The sequence below is a fragment of the Drosophila subpulchrella genome, chromosome 3R (genome assembly GCF_014743375.2).
Source record: "Drosophila subpulchrella strain 33 F10 #4 breed RU33 chromosome 3R, RU_Dsub_v1.1 Primary Assembly, whole genome shotgun sequence".
Taxonomy (NCBI): domain Eukaryota; kingdom Metazoa; phylum Arthropoda; class Insecta; order Diptera; family Drosophilidae; genus Drosophila; species Drosophila subpulchrella.
Window position 1 is genome coordinate 17991091 of NC_050609.1, and position 16296 is coordinate 18007386.

Below are 16296 nucleotides of genomic sequence, written 5' to 3' on the forward strand. Positions count from 1 at the left end.
ATTAGTGGTAACAAAATTAATAAAAGCTAAATTTATAGGAATATTTAATAATTAAAATAACAGGCTATTTAAACTGCACATTATTGCGCAACAACTCCAGGATTTGCTCTTCAGGAGCCGTCCACTTGCATTCCGGATACTTGATGGTGCAGTGATGGGGCAAATCAACTTTCCCCGCTTCGATAGCATCTCGAAAGGCGGATTGCTCCAACCAGGCCAGCAGCCAGGACCATTTGGTGGCTCCATCCAATAGATGATCCAAGTCTGAGGCCTGACCTTTGATAACTCTTTCTCCCGCACGATGGGTCAAAATGCAAATGGATTTCAGCAGGCAGACAGATAGATCCACGTCGTTCTTCAGAAACGTTCGCTCAATGACGCCCAAAATATTTGGAAGACTTGTAGCTTAAAAAAATGAGATAATATAATTATCAGAAAGCTGATAAACAAGGATGTATATATACATATAATTATATAACAGTGATATGGTAACTTACCCACACGATCTCCAGTTTCATTGCGATAGATCAGCTTAAAGTTATCAAAAATTCCAGGAAAGCTAGGGCTATCATCGAAAAGACCCCTGGCTGTGGCATTTGAAGAACTGGGTGCTGGTGTAGAAGAGGGCGAATCCTCCTCCAAAGACTTGGGCTTGTGTGTGGAAGAATTCCCGAAAATGGGCCGCTGATCATCTCCCGTGATGGCCTCCAGTCCCAAACTCCGGATCAGGTGGCCCACAAGGACGCCGCCGGCCACCACGAGTCCACAGCTAACCACTGCTGCTGAATTCACTATAACTAAGGGCTAAAGAAGAAGACGTCTTGAGATCCACATAGGTGTATAAAAAGGTATTCAATCGCGTTATATCATATTCCTTAAAAAACACTCCTTAAACAGAACCTCACCTTAGGTGGCGCACTCCTCTTTCGCTTGACAGGAACCTCCAGAAAGGGCACTAGATAATCCAGACCCAGAGCTATGTTATTGCCGACCGCATCGAAGGATATGAGTTTGAACCCCTGGCCAGGATGGGGTCCTGCCTGCTTGGATAGTTTCCCAGATACTGGCTCCTCCTGCTCCTGCTGCTCCCCCTCTCCACTGCCGGCCCAAATAACGGCACAGCTGGCCAGGAGAGCGAATGTCAGGTACAATATCTTCATTTTCCCGCTGACAGATCCGTTTGGCTGCGTAGTTGATGAACATTTGAATCAATTTCCCAGGCGGTGTCACCAGCAGACTTTTCTTCCACCACCGCCGCTCTGCTTCGATGGGTTACCTGTGCACTTGGAAAAAATAATACCACTTTTATTGTGAGATTTTTTCATCATCCAGCTTATTAAAAATTTTAAATATCTCTTACGGAATTTGTTACTAGTCTTTTATTTCTAGGATGTTTTCCCATTCCTGTTAAGAGGTCACATTTCTTCCCTTATTTTTTCAACTGTATAACTGCTTTAGATTTTGTCCGGTGTAAATACCGCTTGACTGCCTCTTGGCTGCTATACTTTTTTGACTGTGACTCTCCCAAGACAAACTGCTACAAAGTGGGGAGTGTGACATAACAGCTATGGAGGTGCGAAAACGATTAGCTGGAGGAAATGTCGGGCCAGATGAAAGCGGAAGGTAGCCATAACCACCTTCTCTAATTGGGGGAGAAGTGGCAGAAATTAATCCAATTTTCCGGCATTTCCATTACATAAGAAAACATTTGTTGTGGCGGAAAACATATGTGATATCTATCACATTTTTATTTTTATTTTAAATGTATTTTCTTACGATCTTTTGCAACTATAAATACAAATAAAGCTAGGAACAAATAAATAAATAACTATTACAACGTTTTTTTGAGTATGTATCATCCATTAAAGAACTTAAGAACCTGAGGTAAACCCCCAGATTTCCAGTCCAAGTGATTTGGCCATTTGCAACTGCGATATGTATGGGTGCAACTGCGATTGCTCCTAGCGGATTGGATGGCATGGAAAACTGCAGTTCCGTCCACAAAAGAATGAAGCCAAGGGGAGCTAAATTACAAAAAGTTTGAAAGAGATGAATATATTTATCAGCTGTTTATATATCTTATAAAATCTTATATATCCTACAATCTTATAAAAATGAAAGTTGTTACTTTTGTTTACCTGGTCAACACATTTAGGACCCTGGCATATCCAGAAGAAGTGTTTTGCTGCAGATACTGGCAGATAATGCGCTGTACGCAGATAGACATATCGATGTTATGCTCCTCCAGCTGGGATTCCACCACATCAGTTAGCCGGCGCACTGTTCCCAAAAATCATACAGTTAGAACCAGAACTGAAGATGTATTCCTAATCAACACTTACTGCCTCTGTCTGGGTCAGACTTATAGCCATAGCCACTGGCCACAGAAGTGATTACTAGGGGGGCTATAAGTAGTCGAACCACCGCTGCAATCACAGCTCCTGCGGCCACGACGACTGCTGTATTTAAAATAGCCCCGGTTCGCAAATTAAGAATGCTCTGGACGGCATCTCGGGCCAGATTCATGCTCCTCTTCACCGGGACCTTGAGAAAGGGCACTATGAACTCCAGTTCCACACTGACATCCTCGCCGCTGGCATGGAAATGGAAGCCGCGACCCTCGCGCTCCAACTGGGGACTTTCATCTTCATCCAAAGTTGGTTCCATTCTTCCGCTGTGCTGACGAGGCTCAAAGTCACGGAATCGAAGCATTCTCGCGCTGGCATTGCCGTAAAAGTCCCCGTAGCTCAGATCACTGCCATCCACACTTTCTCCAAAGTATCCCAATAGTGGAAACAGGGCCATTACACCCAGCAAAGGCAAGATCCGCACCAACCACATGTTGTCGTTCGAGCGGTTGGAATTCGTCTGATCGCAACTCCAAGACTCCAAAACAAAACCCCCAAAGTCGTGGGGAATTACATGCCCCATGCTCTGGCAATCAAGTTGTATGATATTCATTTAGTCGGAAAACTTGAGCGTAAGACGGAGGCGCGTCTTTAACGCTTCGAGGAGTGCGAATATGATAGGGAATTCGCGAAGGCAGATGGCCAACGATTGATTGAATAACGATAACTGATTCGCAAAAAGATAAGAAAGGAAAGCATGCAAACTTAAAGAAGTGATTCAACAAATTCAAATCAACTCAGATGGAGCTGCCGATAGAGTAGAGGCAACAGTGCGCGACGAAACTAACACGCAGAAAATTTGCTAGTATTTATTAAGGTGAAAATATTCCATTTTGTGAGTTCCAAATTAAATATCATATCCTTTGATCACCTTACTGATATTGAAAACTTTATTTTTAATCAGATTATGGGTCGCATCGATTCAGTGAGTTGGTAATGAGAAAAGGTGTCTACTTTTATAAAGATGAGATGTATTTCAGATCGGATAAGGGTCATATGTTTTTGATTAATAGGTTATATAAAAATTTCAGTAAATAATATTGAAATCTTACACTTATAAGTTTTCTTGTTTAACAAATGGTTTGCTGCTGAATTAATATTTAGTTAAGTTATTTTCAAGCCAGGTAATTTTCTCGGTGTACTGGGAATCTCAGGTAAACTCGCCTTATTAGAAAGACATTTGAGGGCGACTATGGCCCGTTAAATTTGCATACTCCGCGAAGTGAACTCACTTGAGGGCTGCAGTTATGTCACCAGTAGTGCGACAAAGGTTGGGTAAACAAACCGGGATTGAGCAAGATTACCACGGGAATTGTTTAAGACTTCCTTGGTTCCCCAGTACTTAAACCATTTCAGCTGGCAAGTGCGTTAAACAGTTAAGGTTAGATAAACAACCTATCGGTGGAGTAATGACCTTAAAGTGAATATTATTCATCATTTAAGTTAACGGGGCTAACAAAACAAGATTTCAAATAATTACAGAGCCATATAGTTTCTGTTATGGGTCATTTAAGTCTTTCAAAAAGCTAGGTTAAGGTTAGATAAACAAACAAAAATATAAAATTATTACAGAAGAAACAGGAGATTAGTGGTGTCAAATTGCACACCTTTAATCATTCTTTGATGTTTTAAGGTGTATTATTTGTATTTCCTTTTTGGGCAAGGTAGTATTATTTTTATAACACTATATTTTAAATTAATAATAATAATATCACTTACATCAAACCTTTTTAAAACTGACTATATTATGTTTATGTTATATTATAAAAGCCAAAGGTTTTAATTTAGGTGTTTATTAAAACTTATAATTTAACGCGGTTGACTAATTTCGGAACGTTGGTAGGCTAAAATCGCATGTGGATAGGGGATGTGGATCGACCCGGTTAGACGAAACTAGGGGATACAACTGTCGGAGGAGTGGGGGCCGATGGTGGGATCGAATCGCACCAGCTTCTTGGTCCTCCGCTTGGCCCGCTGCCTCTGCCGCTCCTTGGTCATCTCCCGGGACCAGGGCTCCCTTCGCTGGGGGGCAGTGGGTGGATAGGCGGCCTGATCCAGGAGCCGCATGTGGTTGCCACTCAGCGGGAGCTCTGAATCAGTGCTATAGTCCGGTGGAGCACGAGTGGTTGCAGCACGCTGGTGGGCTTGAGCGGCGAGGTTGTTCACCCGATTGTAGATACTGGAGTCCTGGTAATCCTGTGGCAGCTGGGCCCCCGCAAAACCTCCGGCCACGCGACCCGGAACCGGCTTCTGCTTCTTCGGCTTCTTGGGGATGTTGCGCATCTTGGGCGGCTTGGGCTCCTCCTGGATGACGCCCTTGCCGTAGATCCAATTGAACGGCTTCTGCCGCTCGCCCATCACACAGCTCGCGTACTGAACCGTGGCATCGGGCATGTGGGGGAACAGGCTGGGCCTCACCCAGTCGCTCTCGTCGTACTGCGTCTCGCTGTGCTTCACGTGGGAGCTCCTCAGCCGCTCCGGATGCATCAGGCCGGCCGGCGGGGTGACCCCAAAGTCGAACTCCGCCTCGCTGTCCGACGTGTCCGTCAGAACCAACTCGTCCTCGCAGGAATCTATCTGGCGACGCTCGCACTCCCGCCGCACATGATATAGCAGTCGCTTCTTGTCCACGAAACTGCGGCAATAGCAGTTCATCAGGGGCTTGTGGCAGGAGCACTTGCTGAAGCCCATTCCCTTGAGGCAGCGCTTCAGATCCCGCAGCTCCTTGAGCAGCGGATTCTTCACAATCCGGAACTGAACGGGCTTCATTTTCACATAGGGATTGGCGGATCGTGCCAGGGTCTTGGCATCCTTCAAGGGACGCAGCGTGATCGTGTACACATCGTTCTTCTTTTCTATGTGGAGGGTGGGCACCTGCACCAGATCCTCCGGCTTTTCACCGGCCGGCGCCGTGGGCGACTTCTTGTGACGGTAGTAGGACATGTATTTGGAAACGGGCACGGAGTCCACGGGAAAGTCCTTGAGAAAGTAACGCATCAGGCCGCGAATGGAGCGACGGATGGCGCCGGGTCGCCATCCTGGCTTGGAGGCCAGCGGATGGGAGGTCCACAGCCAGCCCATGTGGCTGGGCACCTTCTTCTCCGCCTCCGGGCAATCCTTCTTCGCCCTGGGTCTCTCCGGTGGCCGGTACATGGAGTAGTACCTGGACTTGAAGGGCCGCTTGGCCTTCAAGCGACGCTTCTTGGTTTTAGCCGGCTTTCCGCAGGCATCCTCTGGAGCCTCCGATTTTCCCGCCTTTTTCCTCTCCGGGAGTGTCTTCTTGTGCGCCCTGGCCAGGTTGCAGGCCTCCGTGCAGATGTCCTGGATCTTCTGAGCCTCATCTTGGGGGGTTTTAACCTTGAAGAGATCCCTTAGCTCCGCGAATACCTTGGCCAAATCCTGCGGCTTGGAGTCACCCTCCTGGGCATTTTTGGCCACCGATTGGCCAGTGGCCTTGGAGTTCGATTCCCGAATGCTGCGCCGCAGGAGCTGGTAGTCCCTTACTATCGTCTCGAATGCCTCCGAAGTGCGTCCAGGATCACCCAGTTCTCCACTCGCCGCACAGCCCTCCACGGAACCCATGTCGAAGCTCAGCTCCTCGATGGGATTTTCCAGGTGATCCAGGAGAATCGATTGGGCGGTGGCTGCCTCATCGTAGGGGCGCTCCTTGAACTCCGGCACAGGCTTGTAGCCGCAGGCGGGACAGGCGGCAACCTTGGGCAGCCAGGAGACATCCTCGCCGCACAGCACGCAGGATCGGGTGTTGCTGATGTGCATCTGCCGGAGCTTGGGCACCGAATGCTTCTGGCAGAGGCGATTGGAGTTCCCCTCGCCCAGGATGTTCCGCTGGCAGGAGGAAAACTGGGTGGCAGGACCCGCCGGAGGCTCAAAGGACACACAGCAGTCGTCCACATTCGGGCAGGAGTAGACGGGATAGGGACCCGCCATGTCCACCAAACGAGGAGGGGCTTCCTGCCGGGGAGATTATAAATAAATTAAGAAAAACTACATTGCCAACTACCCTTCCAACCTGACATCCCTCGCAATTGTGGCCCCTATCCCCGCTGCAGGAGGGGGAATCCCGTCGAGAATCCTCCACGTCGCTGGGCATGAAACCCGCACAGGGATCAAGCGAGGAGGAGGACATGAAGGAGACGTCCCGGGGATCCACATGCATGTCCATGCCGCCCGCCGAGCATCCTGGCCGCTCCTGGCCGCCCGCCAAACGTCGTCCGGCTACCGCGTCTCTATTGAAGTTCAGGTGCTATCAAGGATCGGTTCCTTGGTGGCGCTACTTACTCTTTGAGGGTCTGGCAGCGCATCTGCATGGCGAAGCGGAGGTTAATCAGGCCGACGGTGCAGCCCTTGCAGGTCAGCTCCACGTTGGCATCGTGTACGATCTCCTCGAAGTCGTTGATCATGCGGTTGACCACCGCCGCGGGCGGGAAGTAGCAGCCGCGAGCTGGAGGGGATTGGGAGATTGGAGGATAAGGGGGGGGGCCCAGGTTAGGCGGAACTCACTGCTCACCAATCTCCTTGCGCAGATAGACCACGGAAATGGTGATGCCCTCGGCCAGCTGCCGCTGCAGGCACTCCGGCTCCATTTGGAAGGTCTTGTCGGGATTGAGGGGCAGGCAGTTGACCCCGATGCTGCCGGCATTCAGGCAGATCTTGCAGCCGCGGCACACGCTGGCCCTGACCTGCAGCTTGTCCCGGCACTCGAAGTCCCGGCCCGGCATGTCCAGCCGCTGGACAATCAGCTTGGCGGCAAAGCAGCGCATGTAGTCCCGGTTTGGCTTGCCCTTCTGGCCAGGAGCCGGGCACCGCGGCTCGTAGACCCCCTCTCGGTTGCGGACCGGGCAGGAGGAGCAGCAGCAGGCCGAGGCGCCCTTGCCCTTCTTGTCCTTCCTGTCCTTCTTGTCCTTGTTGTCCTTGTTGTCCTTCTCCTGGTAGGTGGAGCAGTGCATGTACTCCGCCTTGCAGCTGGCCAGTCGAGTGCTGATCATCCCGCGGTGCTTGTAGTAGTTATCCCAGTCCATCAGCTCCTCCACCGGCTTCTCCTTCCTCTCCGCCGGCTCCGGCTTGCACTGGAACTTCTCCATCCTGGGGATCCCGGGTCGTCCACGAGTCAAGAATTTCCTTGCACAAATAATTTAAAAAGCGCTCGAGCAACGCCACGAGAATTCACATAAAAGTTAATAATTTATATAGGACCCTAAGCCCGAAGCGATCGACCTGAACTTTCAATAGAGAATGACTTCGGTTGTCAAATCAACCTGGTATGTTCAGGCAAAGGCAAACTCACGGCATCCTGGGGATCCAGAATTACAAATTTATTTATATGTTCTATATTAAAAGGAAAAGATAATTCTTTAGGTGTTAGTGTAGGTTAAATAACGAAAGGTGTGGCTAGATTGAGTGTGGTGATTGAATAACCATATTCTCAAACCGTAACAATCTGGGAAATAACAAGAACTCTAGTTAATATATGAAAAATTGTTGTTCATTTTTATTTTTTTGAGTTGGCGCATATAAATTGTTCACATTTAAAGATCACATTGACTTCGGCTTTATCATCATTTCAGAAAAGTTACAACTACCGAAAGCTCTCCAATAAAAATAAAACTTGTCTCTTCCAGTAAGACAACTGTAATTAAAATTTCTCTTGGTGATGCTATGCAATAAGTTTCTAATATTGTTTGTTTACCTGCCATGACAATTGTTGTACCACCAACCACCTTTGTATACTTCAGCGCAGTTAGCAGTGTCAGGGTCGCTATCAAACGTGGAGAACTTCATTCCTTCGTGTATTCTCAAAGAATCCCCAGCAGTCCCAGAAAATGTTCCCAGTGATTTTAGCTTATAGAATTCCTGCTCGCTTCCGATTTGAAAGTTATCATAGTGAGCGTAAGCAGATTCTCCATTAAATTTCATAAGCTTTATGTACAGTTCGTGGGGCTTATCCTTAGTCATCTGGTGCAGCTTCTCCAATCCGATGAAAAACTCTCCATTTAAGTTTCCAAACCCATTCGTATAGTTAGCCCAGTTTCGATTGAAGTCCACTGATTTGTCCTGACGCCTTAGAATGGTCATCCAACCAGTCGAATTACAGGGAGCCTCAAATATAGATATTCCGGGTTTATTTATTTTGTATATTCCATTTGGACGGCCAATGGGGCAATCTTCCACTGCACGACACATAAACAGTTCATCGGTCATTTCAGTTACCGTTTCCAAATCATGCTTAGTCTGATTGTGAAGGCTATCGATTTCATTGTCTTTGGTCGAAATTTGTGCACTGAGGTTTTCTATTTGGTTATCTTTAACAGTAATTTTTCCCTCCAAGTTCTTAATTTGTTCACTCTTATCACTAATTTCTTTTTCTTTTGACTTTATAATGTCATCTCGTTTTTTCACCTCCTCAATTCTATCATAAATGTCTTTTATTTGAACCTTAACTGCCAACTGATTCCGCAGGTTACTTATAGTAACTGTCATAAAGTTAACCTTTTCACCTAGTTCAAGTACTTGCTTATCTTTCGTTTTTATGAGATCACAGTCCTGAATTTCTTTCACTTTTTCTTGTATGAGGTCATCTTTGAATTTTAGTTGTTGTTCTGCATTAACCAACCTCATGTTTAGGTTATTAATAGTTGCAGACATTTCTTTTTCCTTGCTCTTGATTGTTAACTGACTCTGCAACTTGTAAATAGTTTCCATTTGTTTCACATTTTCCTTATTATGTTCATCCTTGATTTGTAATTGGTGTTCAAAAAAGTCCAACTTTCTATTTAATTCTTTAATAGTGTATTCCAGGTTAGAGTAGTATGCACTACATTTGCTTTCCAGATTTCGATCAGACGACGGCGATTCCTGCAGTCCATTGGTGCCGTCAACGAGATATAGCTGATCCAGGACCGAAATTATCAGAAAAATTCCTAAGATGCGCGGACTCATTTCGGCTAGTATGGGAAATGTATTATCGCCGACTGCGAAAACGGAACTGGTCTCAAGTTCAGAACTGTGTTTAAATTGTATAGCCGCTGCTAATGTAGCACAAGCGCTTCCCCAAAATTCCCAGAGTATATGTACGTAGTAACGTATATACAGCCAAATCTTATCACCACTAATCAAGTGCGCCTTACCCTCACTAAAAAAGTGGCGTATTTCGATGACAAATCCTAAACGATGTCAAAAGTTCGGTAAGCTCGTATTTTCTTTATACAGGATCGAAAGAATTTCCAAAGAAAATTCTTTTTCTGATTACACTTTCAATTTAAGAGCGAATACTTATTTTAAGAACGTTTGCTATACAAATTTCAAGATCGATTCCTAAAATATTCGTTTTGCATTTTTCTGGGTGTATGGCGTCTTTGTGTGTGGTATGAGCGGCAGGCTATCTCCCAAAGACTCGCGCACAGTCCAGAGATCAGAAACCTTCCGACCTGCAAAGTGCTGGATAGATAGACCTATCTATTCTCAATTCAGTTGCAGTCTTTAATTGGAATGCCAAAATCATAATCAATAATTTTGCGATCTAAGGGTTAAAACGACGATAGATAAGATCAGTACATATGGACGGGGGAATCGGACCTGTGCCAAGGTCTGTTCAGAGGGGTGGGATCGAAGCGGCGGGGATCGTCGTAGCCCCCAACGTTTCGGAACGGGAGCTGTTTGCGTGGCTTCTTCTTTGGGGGATTTCGCATGCGGGGCTTTGGGGGATCTGCGTGGATGTTGCCCTTGCCGTAGAGCCAGGGGAACTTCTTCTTCCGCTCGCCCATCACACAGCCGCCGTACTGGACCATCATGTTGGCCGGATGCGGGTACATGGTGGGCGCTGCCCAGTCGTGATCCACGTACTGGGTCTCCACATGCGCCCTGTCCGGCTTCCGCCGGCGGTCGGGCTTCAAAACGCCCGCTGGGGGCGTGACCCCGAACTCGTACTCCCGATCACTGTCGTCGTCGTCGCTGTTCGGCGAGTAGACAAAGGTGTCCGAGTTGTCCGGCCAGCCCCGCTGGCGACACTCCCTGGCCAGCTCGAACTGCATCCGCTTCTTGTCGTTGTGGCTCCGGCAGAAGCAGCTGGCCACCGGGCGGCGGCAGGTGCAGGGGGCGAACCCCTTGTCCTGCAGGGCCACCCGAATCTGGCGGAGACCAGCGGCCAGCGGATCCTTGGTGATGCGGAAGACCACGGGCTTCATGTCCGCATACGGGTTGGCACTGGTGGCCAGGGCGCGCGGCTCCTTCAGCGGACGCAGCGTGATGATGTACTCGTCCCCCCGGCGACTTATGTGCAGCGTGGGGTGCTGCACCAGAGGCTCCTCATCCTGGTCACCCCGATCCTTGGGGCACTTCCGGCGGCGGTAGTGGTAGCGCGACAGGCAGATATTGTCGGCGGGGAAGTCCTTCAGGAAGTAGGCCATCAGCTGGCGGATGGGTCGGGAAATGGCCCCGGGTCGCCAGGACTTGTGGCGCGCCATCTCGCTCTTGGTCCACATCCAACCCATGTGGCAGGGCACCTTGCAGTAGCCGGTGTACTTGCTGTCCGAGATGCAGTCCATGTGGCCTATGCGGGGGTCTTTGGGCTCCTTCCTCGACTTCAGGAAGGTGTAGCTGCAAGGAACAGGGTTAAGCCGTGGTAATTCAAGAATTCAGAAGAAACGTTTACAAATGAGTATACTCAAAACATACTAAAAAACCACAATAAGAAAAATGGAAGTGCTTTTCTACATCACTTAGGAATTAATACAAAAACGTAACACTTAATAAAAAATGTATTAAAGTGCATAATCTTCTTTAAATTATTTAAATTCATAGATACAGCAATGGATTAAAGGCAAAGCGAAAAATATTTAAATAGAGGTTGAAATTTTAGAATCTTCTGCGTTGTTTTTGTCAGTATAGTAAAGATGTTATTTTCAACTTAAATATTTTTCCCTATGATATTTATCCATTGCACTTTTTAATATTTTTAAATATGGAATTTGATTTGATGGATTTGATTTTAATATGAATTTTGTTGTTGAAATAATAATTGTTTTTTGTAGACGAGAAGATGAATTCATAAATTGTTTCTTTTTATCTGGCCTCTTCTCAATATAGGAGTAATTTAGCGCCTAGCAAAACTAAGATGCTTTCGATTTGAAGAACGTTTCTTCTCGAATATCAAAACTCACCATCGGGACTTCTTGCGGTGGACGGGCTTCCTCTTAGCTCTGATTTTCGGGGGCTTGGGATAGGCCCGGTCAATCTCGTCCAGGGCCCTTTGCAGCGACTTCCTGGCCTTTCGGCGGGCCTTGAGCGACTTGCTCTTCCTACAGGCTGCATCGCATTCCTTCCTCAGCTCCTGGGCCACCGCATCCGCCTCGTCGGCGCCCTTCTTCTTGCCATACATATTCCGCATCTCCGTGAAGATGGAGATCAGTTGGGTGCGACGCTGTGAGGTGTCCGAGTTGGTTTTCTTCACCGGACTCTTGATTTCTGGTAAGGATCTGGCCGTAGTGCCGGGCTCAGCCTGTGGCAGGGCAACGGGCTTTACCTTGCACTCGGATTCCTTGAAGAAGTTCTCGCAGAGCTTGCGAATGCGACATCGGGTACAGGGTTTCCCACCCAGACAGCCACATTGCTTGGGCACATTGGGATCATCGTTGACCTGGGACTTCCGGATCCTGTCGCCCATCGCCTCATCATCCTCGGAGGTATTGGAGGAGCCCAGTTCACAGGGCTCCTTGCGCAGGGAATCCCTGAGGAGTTGCTGAGCTGTGGCAGTAAGATCGTAGGGCTCCTCGCTGGGATGTATGTCCTCGAAGGTCTTATACCCGCAATACGGGCAGGCGGAGATCTTGGGCAGCCAGCTGATGTCCGAACGGCAGAGCTGGCAGAGATTCGGTGGCCTGTAGGCCTGCTGCTTCAGTTGGGGTTCCTTGTGGGGACACAGGCCCACCAGCCTGCGACGAGCTGCCTGCTCCATGGAAGCAGTCAGCGATATGGCCTTTCTCTTTCTGGGAGGCCTGTCCGCCTCGAACTCATTAGCATCGCAGGAGGACGAGGAGGAGGAAGTATCCGTGGTGGTCTTGGGTGACCGGCACTTGCAATGCCAACGACGGGACTTGTCATGTGAACTGGGAGGCTTGGGCACCTTCGTTTGATCCAGGCCCAGTTCGTCGACAAGCTTTTTCAGAGCAGCCCGCTCGCGCTTCCTCTCCGTTTTCTCATCCTGGGGAACCTGCATTCCCCTCAGGAAGCATCCGCATCCCGAGGTGGCACCTCCCCTGTGATCCGTGTCCTCCTCATTTGCACTGGCCGCGTGGGGACACTGGAAGGGTGCTCCGGCATGCGACATCAGGCGCTCATCCGTGATGCAACTGTTCGTGGGACATTTCCCAGAGCGTCCCAGGGTGAAGATGATGTCCCTCTTGTTAATCGTATTCTCCACCGGCCTGCACACATCGTAGCAGCCAAAAGGAATCAAGCCGTGGCTGAAAAGGATTGCTAGTTATGATCTTGAACTAACCATTAGTTTGTTTGGACTACCACTTAGATAATTCAAAGTAATCCTAAGGATAGTTACCGAGCTAACATGATATTAAAAGGTATTGTTTTCACCCTTGGATAATGTAATAAGAATTATTGAGTTAGTTATTGTAAACCACCCTCTTTTTATCACTAATAATGTAATTCGATTGGATAGAACATTTTTGGATCTTTATCCCTTTAAAAATACTCTGCTCCAGTTTAAAACTAATTTATTTTGAATAGGATACCTTTTTATCAAGTCGAAGTGATACAGAGTGCATCAAGTTGATCGAAGTGAGTATAATTTGTCAAAGATTTCCTATGACAGTGCACTTACTTTATGTCTGGAGAAGCAGCGCTGATCTTTAGGAGGAGCTCCACCTCGCCAACCCTATTCTTGCCCTTGGTCAGCTCCACCAGCAGCTTCTCGGTGACCGAGAAGGTGGGATCCGTCAGCTGTCGCAGGACGGGAGAGTCCAGCATGGTGCTGCCCGATCCTATGAGCTCGTCGTTCTCCTTCAGGGTTACGCTTACGCCCTTGGAGGTCAGTGCTCCAATTAGCTCACAGGGACTGGCCGTAAAGCCACCCAGTGCTTCCGGCGGAAACTGATCCACCAAAACACGCTCCGCTGACAACTCCTCAAAGTCCTCAAACAACCTTACCGAATAGACGGGTCTTCCACCACCTCCACTAAAACTCGCGGATTTACGAGGAATTGGCAAACTGGTGTTTACCAGGATCACATCGAAGACGTAGGACTGCGCCATCTTGCGAAGCTATAGATAAAATCGGGTTTGTAATTGTGTTCACTGTCTAAAGATTTGGCTAAAACTTTGTTCAATTTTTAAAAATATAAAACTCCAGTCTGAATAAAATCGATGTGTTCTGAAACGAATATTAAAGATAGAGTGACTAAAAATGACAAGCTAGGAGTTTGACAGATTGGAAGTTTTACAAAGATTACTTGGGTTAAGGTATATGGTTTTTTATGTATAAAAATAACATCCTTTAAAAGTTAAAATATTCTCTTATAATCACAAAGAAATGTTTTACATAAAAAGCGGTAGATCTTGGACCTCATAGTTGCGAAAACTTGTGTACTTGTACCCATAATCTAAAAAAATTCACATGAGTAATGATCTCTAACCATCCGTATAAACCGCTTTCTCTTCTAATCTCAACTAAGGCTATCTGATGATACATTGCTTATCCTTGAAAGCATTTTATGTAAACAAATTCTTGGCAAAATATTTGGAATCTATTCTTTTTTCGTTTGGTGTTGAGAATGATTTTATATTACGTGTTCTTATCAAAAGTTAAGTAATATTTCAGCCGGTTTAAGGTCCACAGAGGTGACACACACACTTGTGTGTATAACTTTCCCCACCTTGTCGTCAAAGCATTTTCTCTATAAATAGCTTTCGAATTCTAGCAAAAAATAACACATTTCTTCGGTTTCGGATTATGAGTATATGAGTAGCGTATAATTATTGCCAGAATAATTTAGGATTTACACAATGGACTACTATACGTTTAACAACAGGGAGGTAACTATGAATTTGGAACTGCACTTGGTGGTGACGAGGTGTGTGCGTAATGCATATGCGGTGCGGAATCTGGAATCTGGATTCTGGAGATCCTCCAGAGACCCTTAACCGCGGGCAGTTCGCTAGCAAGTGATCGAATGCTTGGAGATCGGGACTGCGAGTGGGGATCCCTACTGCCTGGCATTGATGATGTCCACGAACTCGGGCTTCAAAGAGGCGCCGCCCACCAGGAAGCCATCGATGTCGGGCTTCTTGGCCAGCTCCTTGGCATTGGCAGCGGTCACGGAGCCGCCGTACTGGATGCGCAGGGCGGCGGAGACCTCCTTGGAGATGTTGTCACTCAGCCACTGGCGCAGGAAGGCGTGGACCTCCTGGGCCTGTAAGAGAAACACAAGGATTAGTGTCCAGAGGTATCAAGATAACCAGAGAGAGCCCACCTGATCGGGAGTGGCCGTCTTGCCGGTGCCAATGGCCCAGACGGGCTCGTAGGCCACCACCACGTTCTTCCAGTCCTTGATCTTCTGGGCATAGGCGCACATCTGGCGGGCCACCACCTCGTTGGTCTTGCCGGCCTCGCGCTCCTCGAGGGTCTCGCCGATGCAGGCGATGACCTTCAGACCCTCGGCCAGGGCGTGCTCGGCCTTCTCGGCAATCAGGGCGTCCGACTCATTGAAGATGGCGCGGCGCTCCGAGTGGCCCAGGATCACCCAGTCGGCACCGATGTCCTTCAACATCGCCGGGGAGATTTCGCCGGTGAAGGCGCCCTTGGCCACCTTGTAGGCATTTTGGCCGGCCAATCCCAGTTCGCAGGGCAGCAGATTGCGGGCGTACATCAGGTAGATGGACGGGCAGCCGATGACCACCTCGGTGTTGGGGTCCAGGGAGGCGGTGCTCAGGGTCTTGGCGATCTCGGCAATGGACTTCTGGTCACCGTTCATCTTCCAGTTTCCTCCCACGCAGAATTTACGGCCGCTCATGGTGTTGCTGTTGTTGGTGTTGCTGTCGTTGCAATCGGTACTGAAATTGGCGTAGAACTGGGGGATAGGGGTGTCTATAAGTCGAGTGTTGGGTACTGATAATTTCAGGTGGGTATCTCGATGACTGGAGGCTCGTTGTCAACTTTTCCTCTTAACTTTCGCCTATTTTCTCGATTATACCCGGCTCATAACACACCCACCTCGAAGTTCGTCTGCTGATGTACTAACCTTCTTTTGACCTTCGTAAGTCTTCCACTGGCACTTGAAAAGCTTTGGAAAAACAGCTGTGAATTTGCCCAGCAGAGCTTGCGAAACGACGCCTTTTAGTACCTCCGCCGTAACACCACCCACAGTGGGATGGTTGTGATCCATGGTGGGGATGGTGTGATGGCGGTTCCGGTGATACTGGCAGTGCTGGAGCAGGGGTACCGTCGGAATGCGCTGGATTCTGTTACTATAGACCTTGGTCAGCACTTTCAAATGCATTTCCAGCGTGGTTTTAATGTCTCCAAAGCACTGCCACAATTTTATGTTGTTGTCAAAGATTGTAAAATAGTAATTCTAACATTATATAAGCGGCTTGCTGGCATTTTCAAATTTATTTTGGTTTTCGCTTTAGCAGGGACTAAAACCTTCTCGGTGGGGGAGTTTAATGGAAGAGGTTTTCGGCTGTTTTGGCGTCGCTTCCAGAAAGCTGTATTAAAGCTTTTTGATAACAGGCTTGCCACCATTCGCTATAAGAAAAATGCCAGGCATAGAACTATTTGTATACCCTTTCAAAAAGTATATTCCATTTTGATCAGCATTATGACTTCATATAGGTTTCCAAAAAAAAAGGTATATTCATC

General features: G+C 47.8%; 6 protein-coding genes across 7 annotated transcripts; all 6 read right to left on the reverse strand.

Moving 5' to 3' along the window:
• Positions 1-64: 64 nt before the first annotated feature.
• Positions 65-1160, reverse strand: LOC119562935. Its single transcript, XM_037876090.1, has 3 exons — positions 906-1160; positions 498-804; positions 65-405 (listed from the first exon to the last, which is right to left on the reverse strand). Exons 1-3 carry the CDS (start codon positions 1158-1160, stop codon positions 65-67), a joined length of 903 nt encoding a protein of 300 aa, XP_037732018.1.
• Positions 1161-1855: 695 nt separating this feature from the next.
• On the reverse strand, positions 1856-2841 carry LOC119562936. The gene is made up of 3 exons (XM_037876091.1): positions 2343-2841; positions 2139-2280; positions 1856-2024 (listed from the first exon to the last, which is right to left on the reverse strand). The coding sequence occupies exons 1-3, from the start codon at positions 2839-2841 to the stop codon at positions 1856-1858; spliced, it is 810 nt and encodes a 269-aa protein (XP_037732019.1).
• A 1344-nt stretch (positions 2842-4185) lies between these two features.
• Positions 4186-7662, reverse strand: LOC119552699. Its single transcript, XM_037862439.1, has 4 exons — positions 6937-7662; positions 6708-6870; positions 6439-6655; positions 4186-6380 (listed from the first exon to the last, which is right to left on the reverse strand). Exons 1-4 carry the CDS (start codon positions 7508-7510, stop codon positions 4302-4304), a joined length of 3033 nt encoding a protein of 1010 aa, XP_037718367.1. The 5' UTR covers positions 7511-7662; the 3' UTR covers positions 4186-4301.
• A 270-nt stretch (positions 7663-7932) lies between these two features.
• LOC119563511 (angiopoietin-related protein 7-like) lies at positions 7933-9739 on the reverse strand. Its single transcript, XM_037876956.1, has 2 exons — positions 8116-9739; positions 7933-8055 (listed from the first exon to the last, which is right to left on the reverse strand). Exons 1-2 carry the CDS (start codon positions 9363-9365, stop codon positions 7962-7964), a joined length of 1344 nt encoding a protein of 447 aa, XP_037732884.1. The 5' UTR covers positions 9366-9739; the 3' UTR covers positions 7933-7961.
• A 148-nt stretch (positions 9740-9887) lies between these two features.
• Positions 9888-13840, reverse strand: LOC119563510. The gene is made up of 3 exons (XM_037876955.1): positions 13261-13840; positions 11585-12886; positions 9888-11021 (listed from the first exon to the last, which is right to left on the reverse strand). The coding sequence occupies exons 1-3, from the start codon at positions 13689-13691 to the stop codon at positions 9974-9976; spliced, it is 2781 nt and encodes a 926-aa protein (XP_037732883.1). The 5' UTR covers positions 13692-13840; the 3' UTR covers positions 9888-9973.
• A 539-nt stretch (positions 13841-14379) lies between these two features.
• LOC119563512 (triosephosphate isomerase) lies at positions 14380-15949 on the reverse strand. 2 transcript variants are annotated; one of them, XM_037876958.1, is made up of 3 exons: positions 15677-15949; positions 14909-15505; positions 14380-14848 (listed from the first exon to the last, which is right to left on the reverse strand). In XM_037876958.1, exons 1-3 carry the CDS (start codon positions 15932-15934, stop codon positions 14642-14644), a joined length of 1062 nt encoding a protein of 353 aa, XP_037732886.1. In that variant the 5' UTR covers positions 15935-15949; the 3' UTR covers positions 14380-14641. The 2 variants fall into 2 exon arrangements, with proteins under 2 accessions (XP_037732886.1, XP_037732887.1); XM_037876959.1 differs by having other exon boundaries at positions 15649-15698.
• Between the last annotated feature and the right edge of the window lie 347 nt (positions 15950-16296).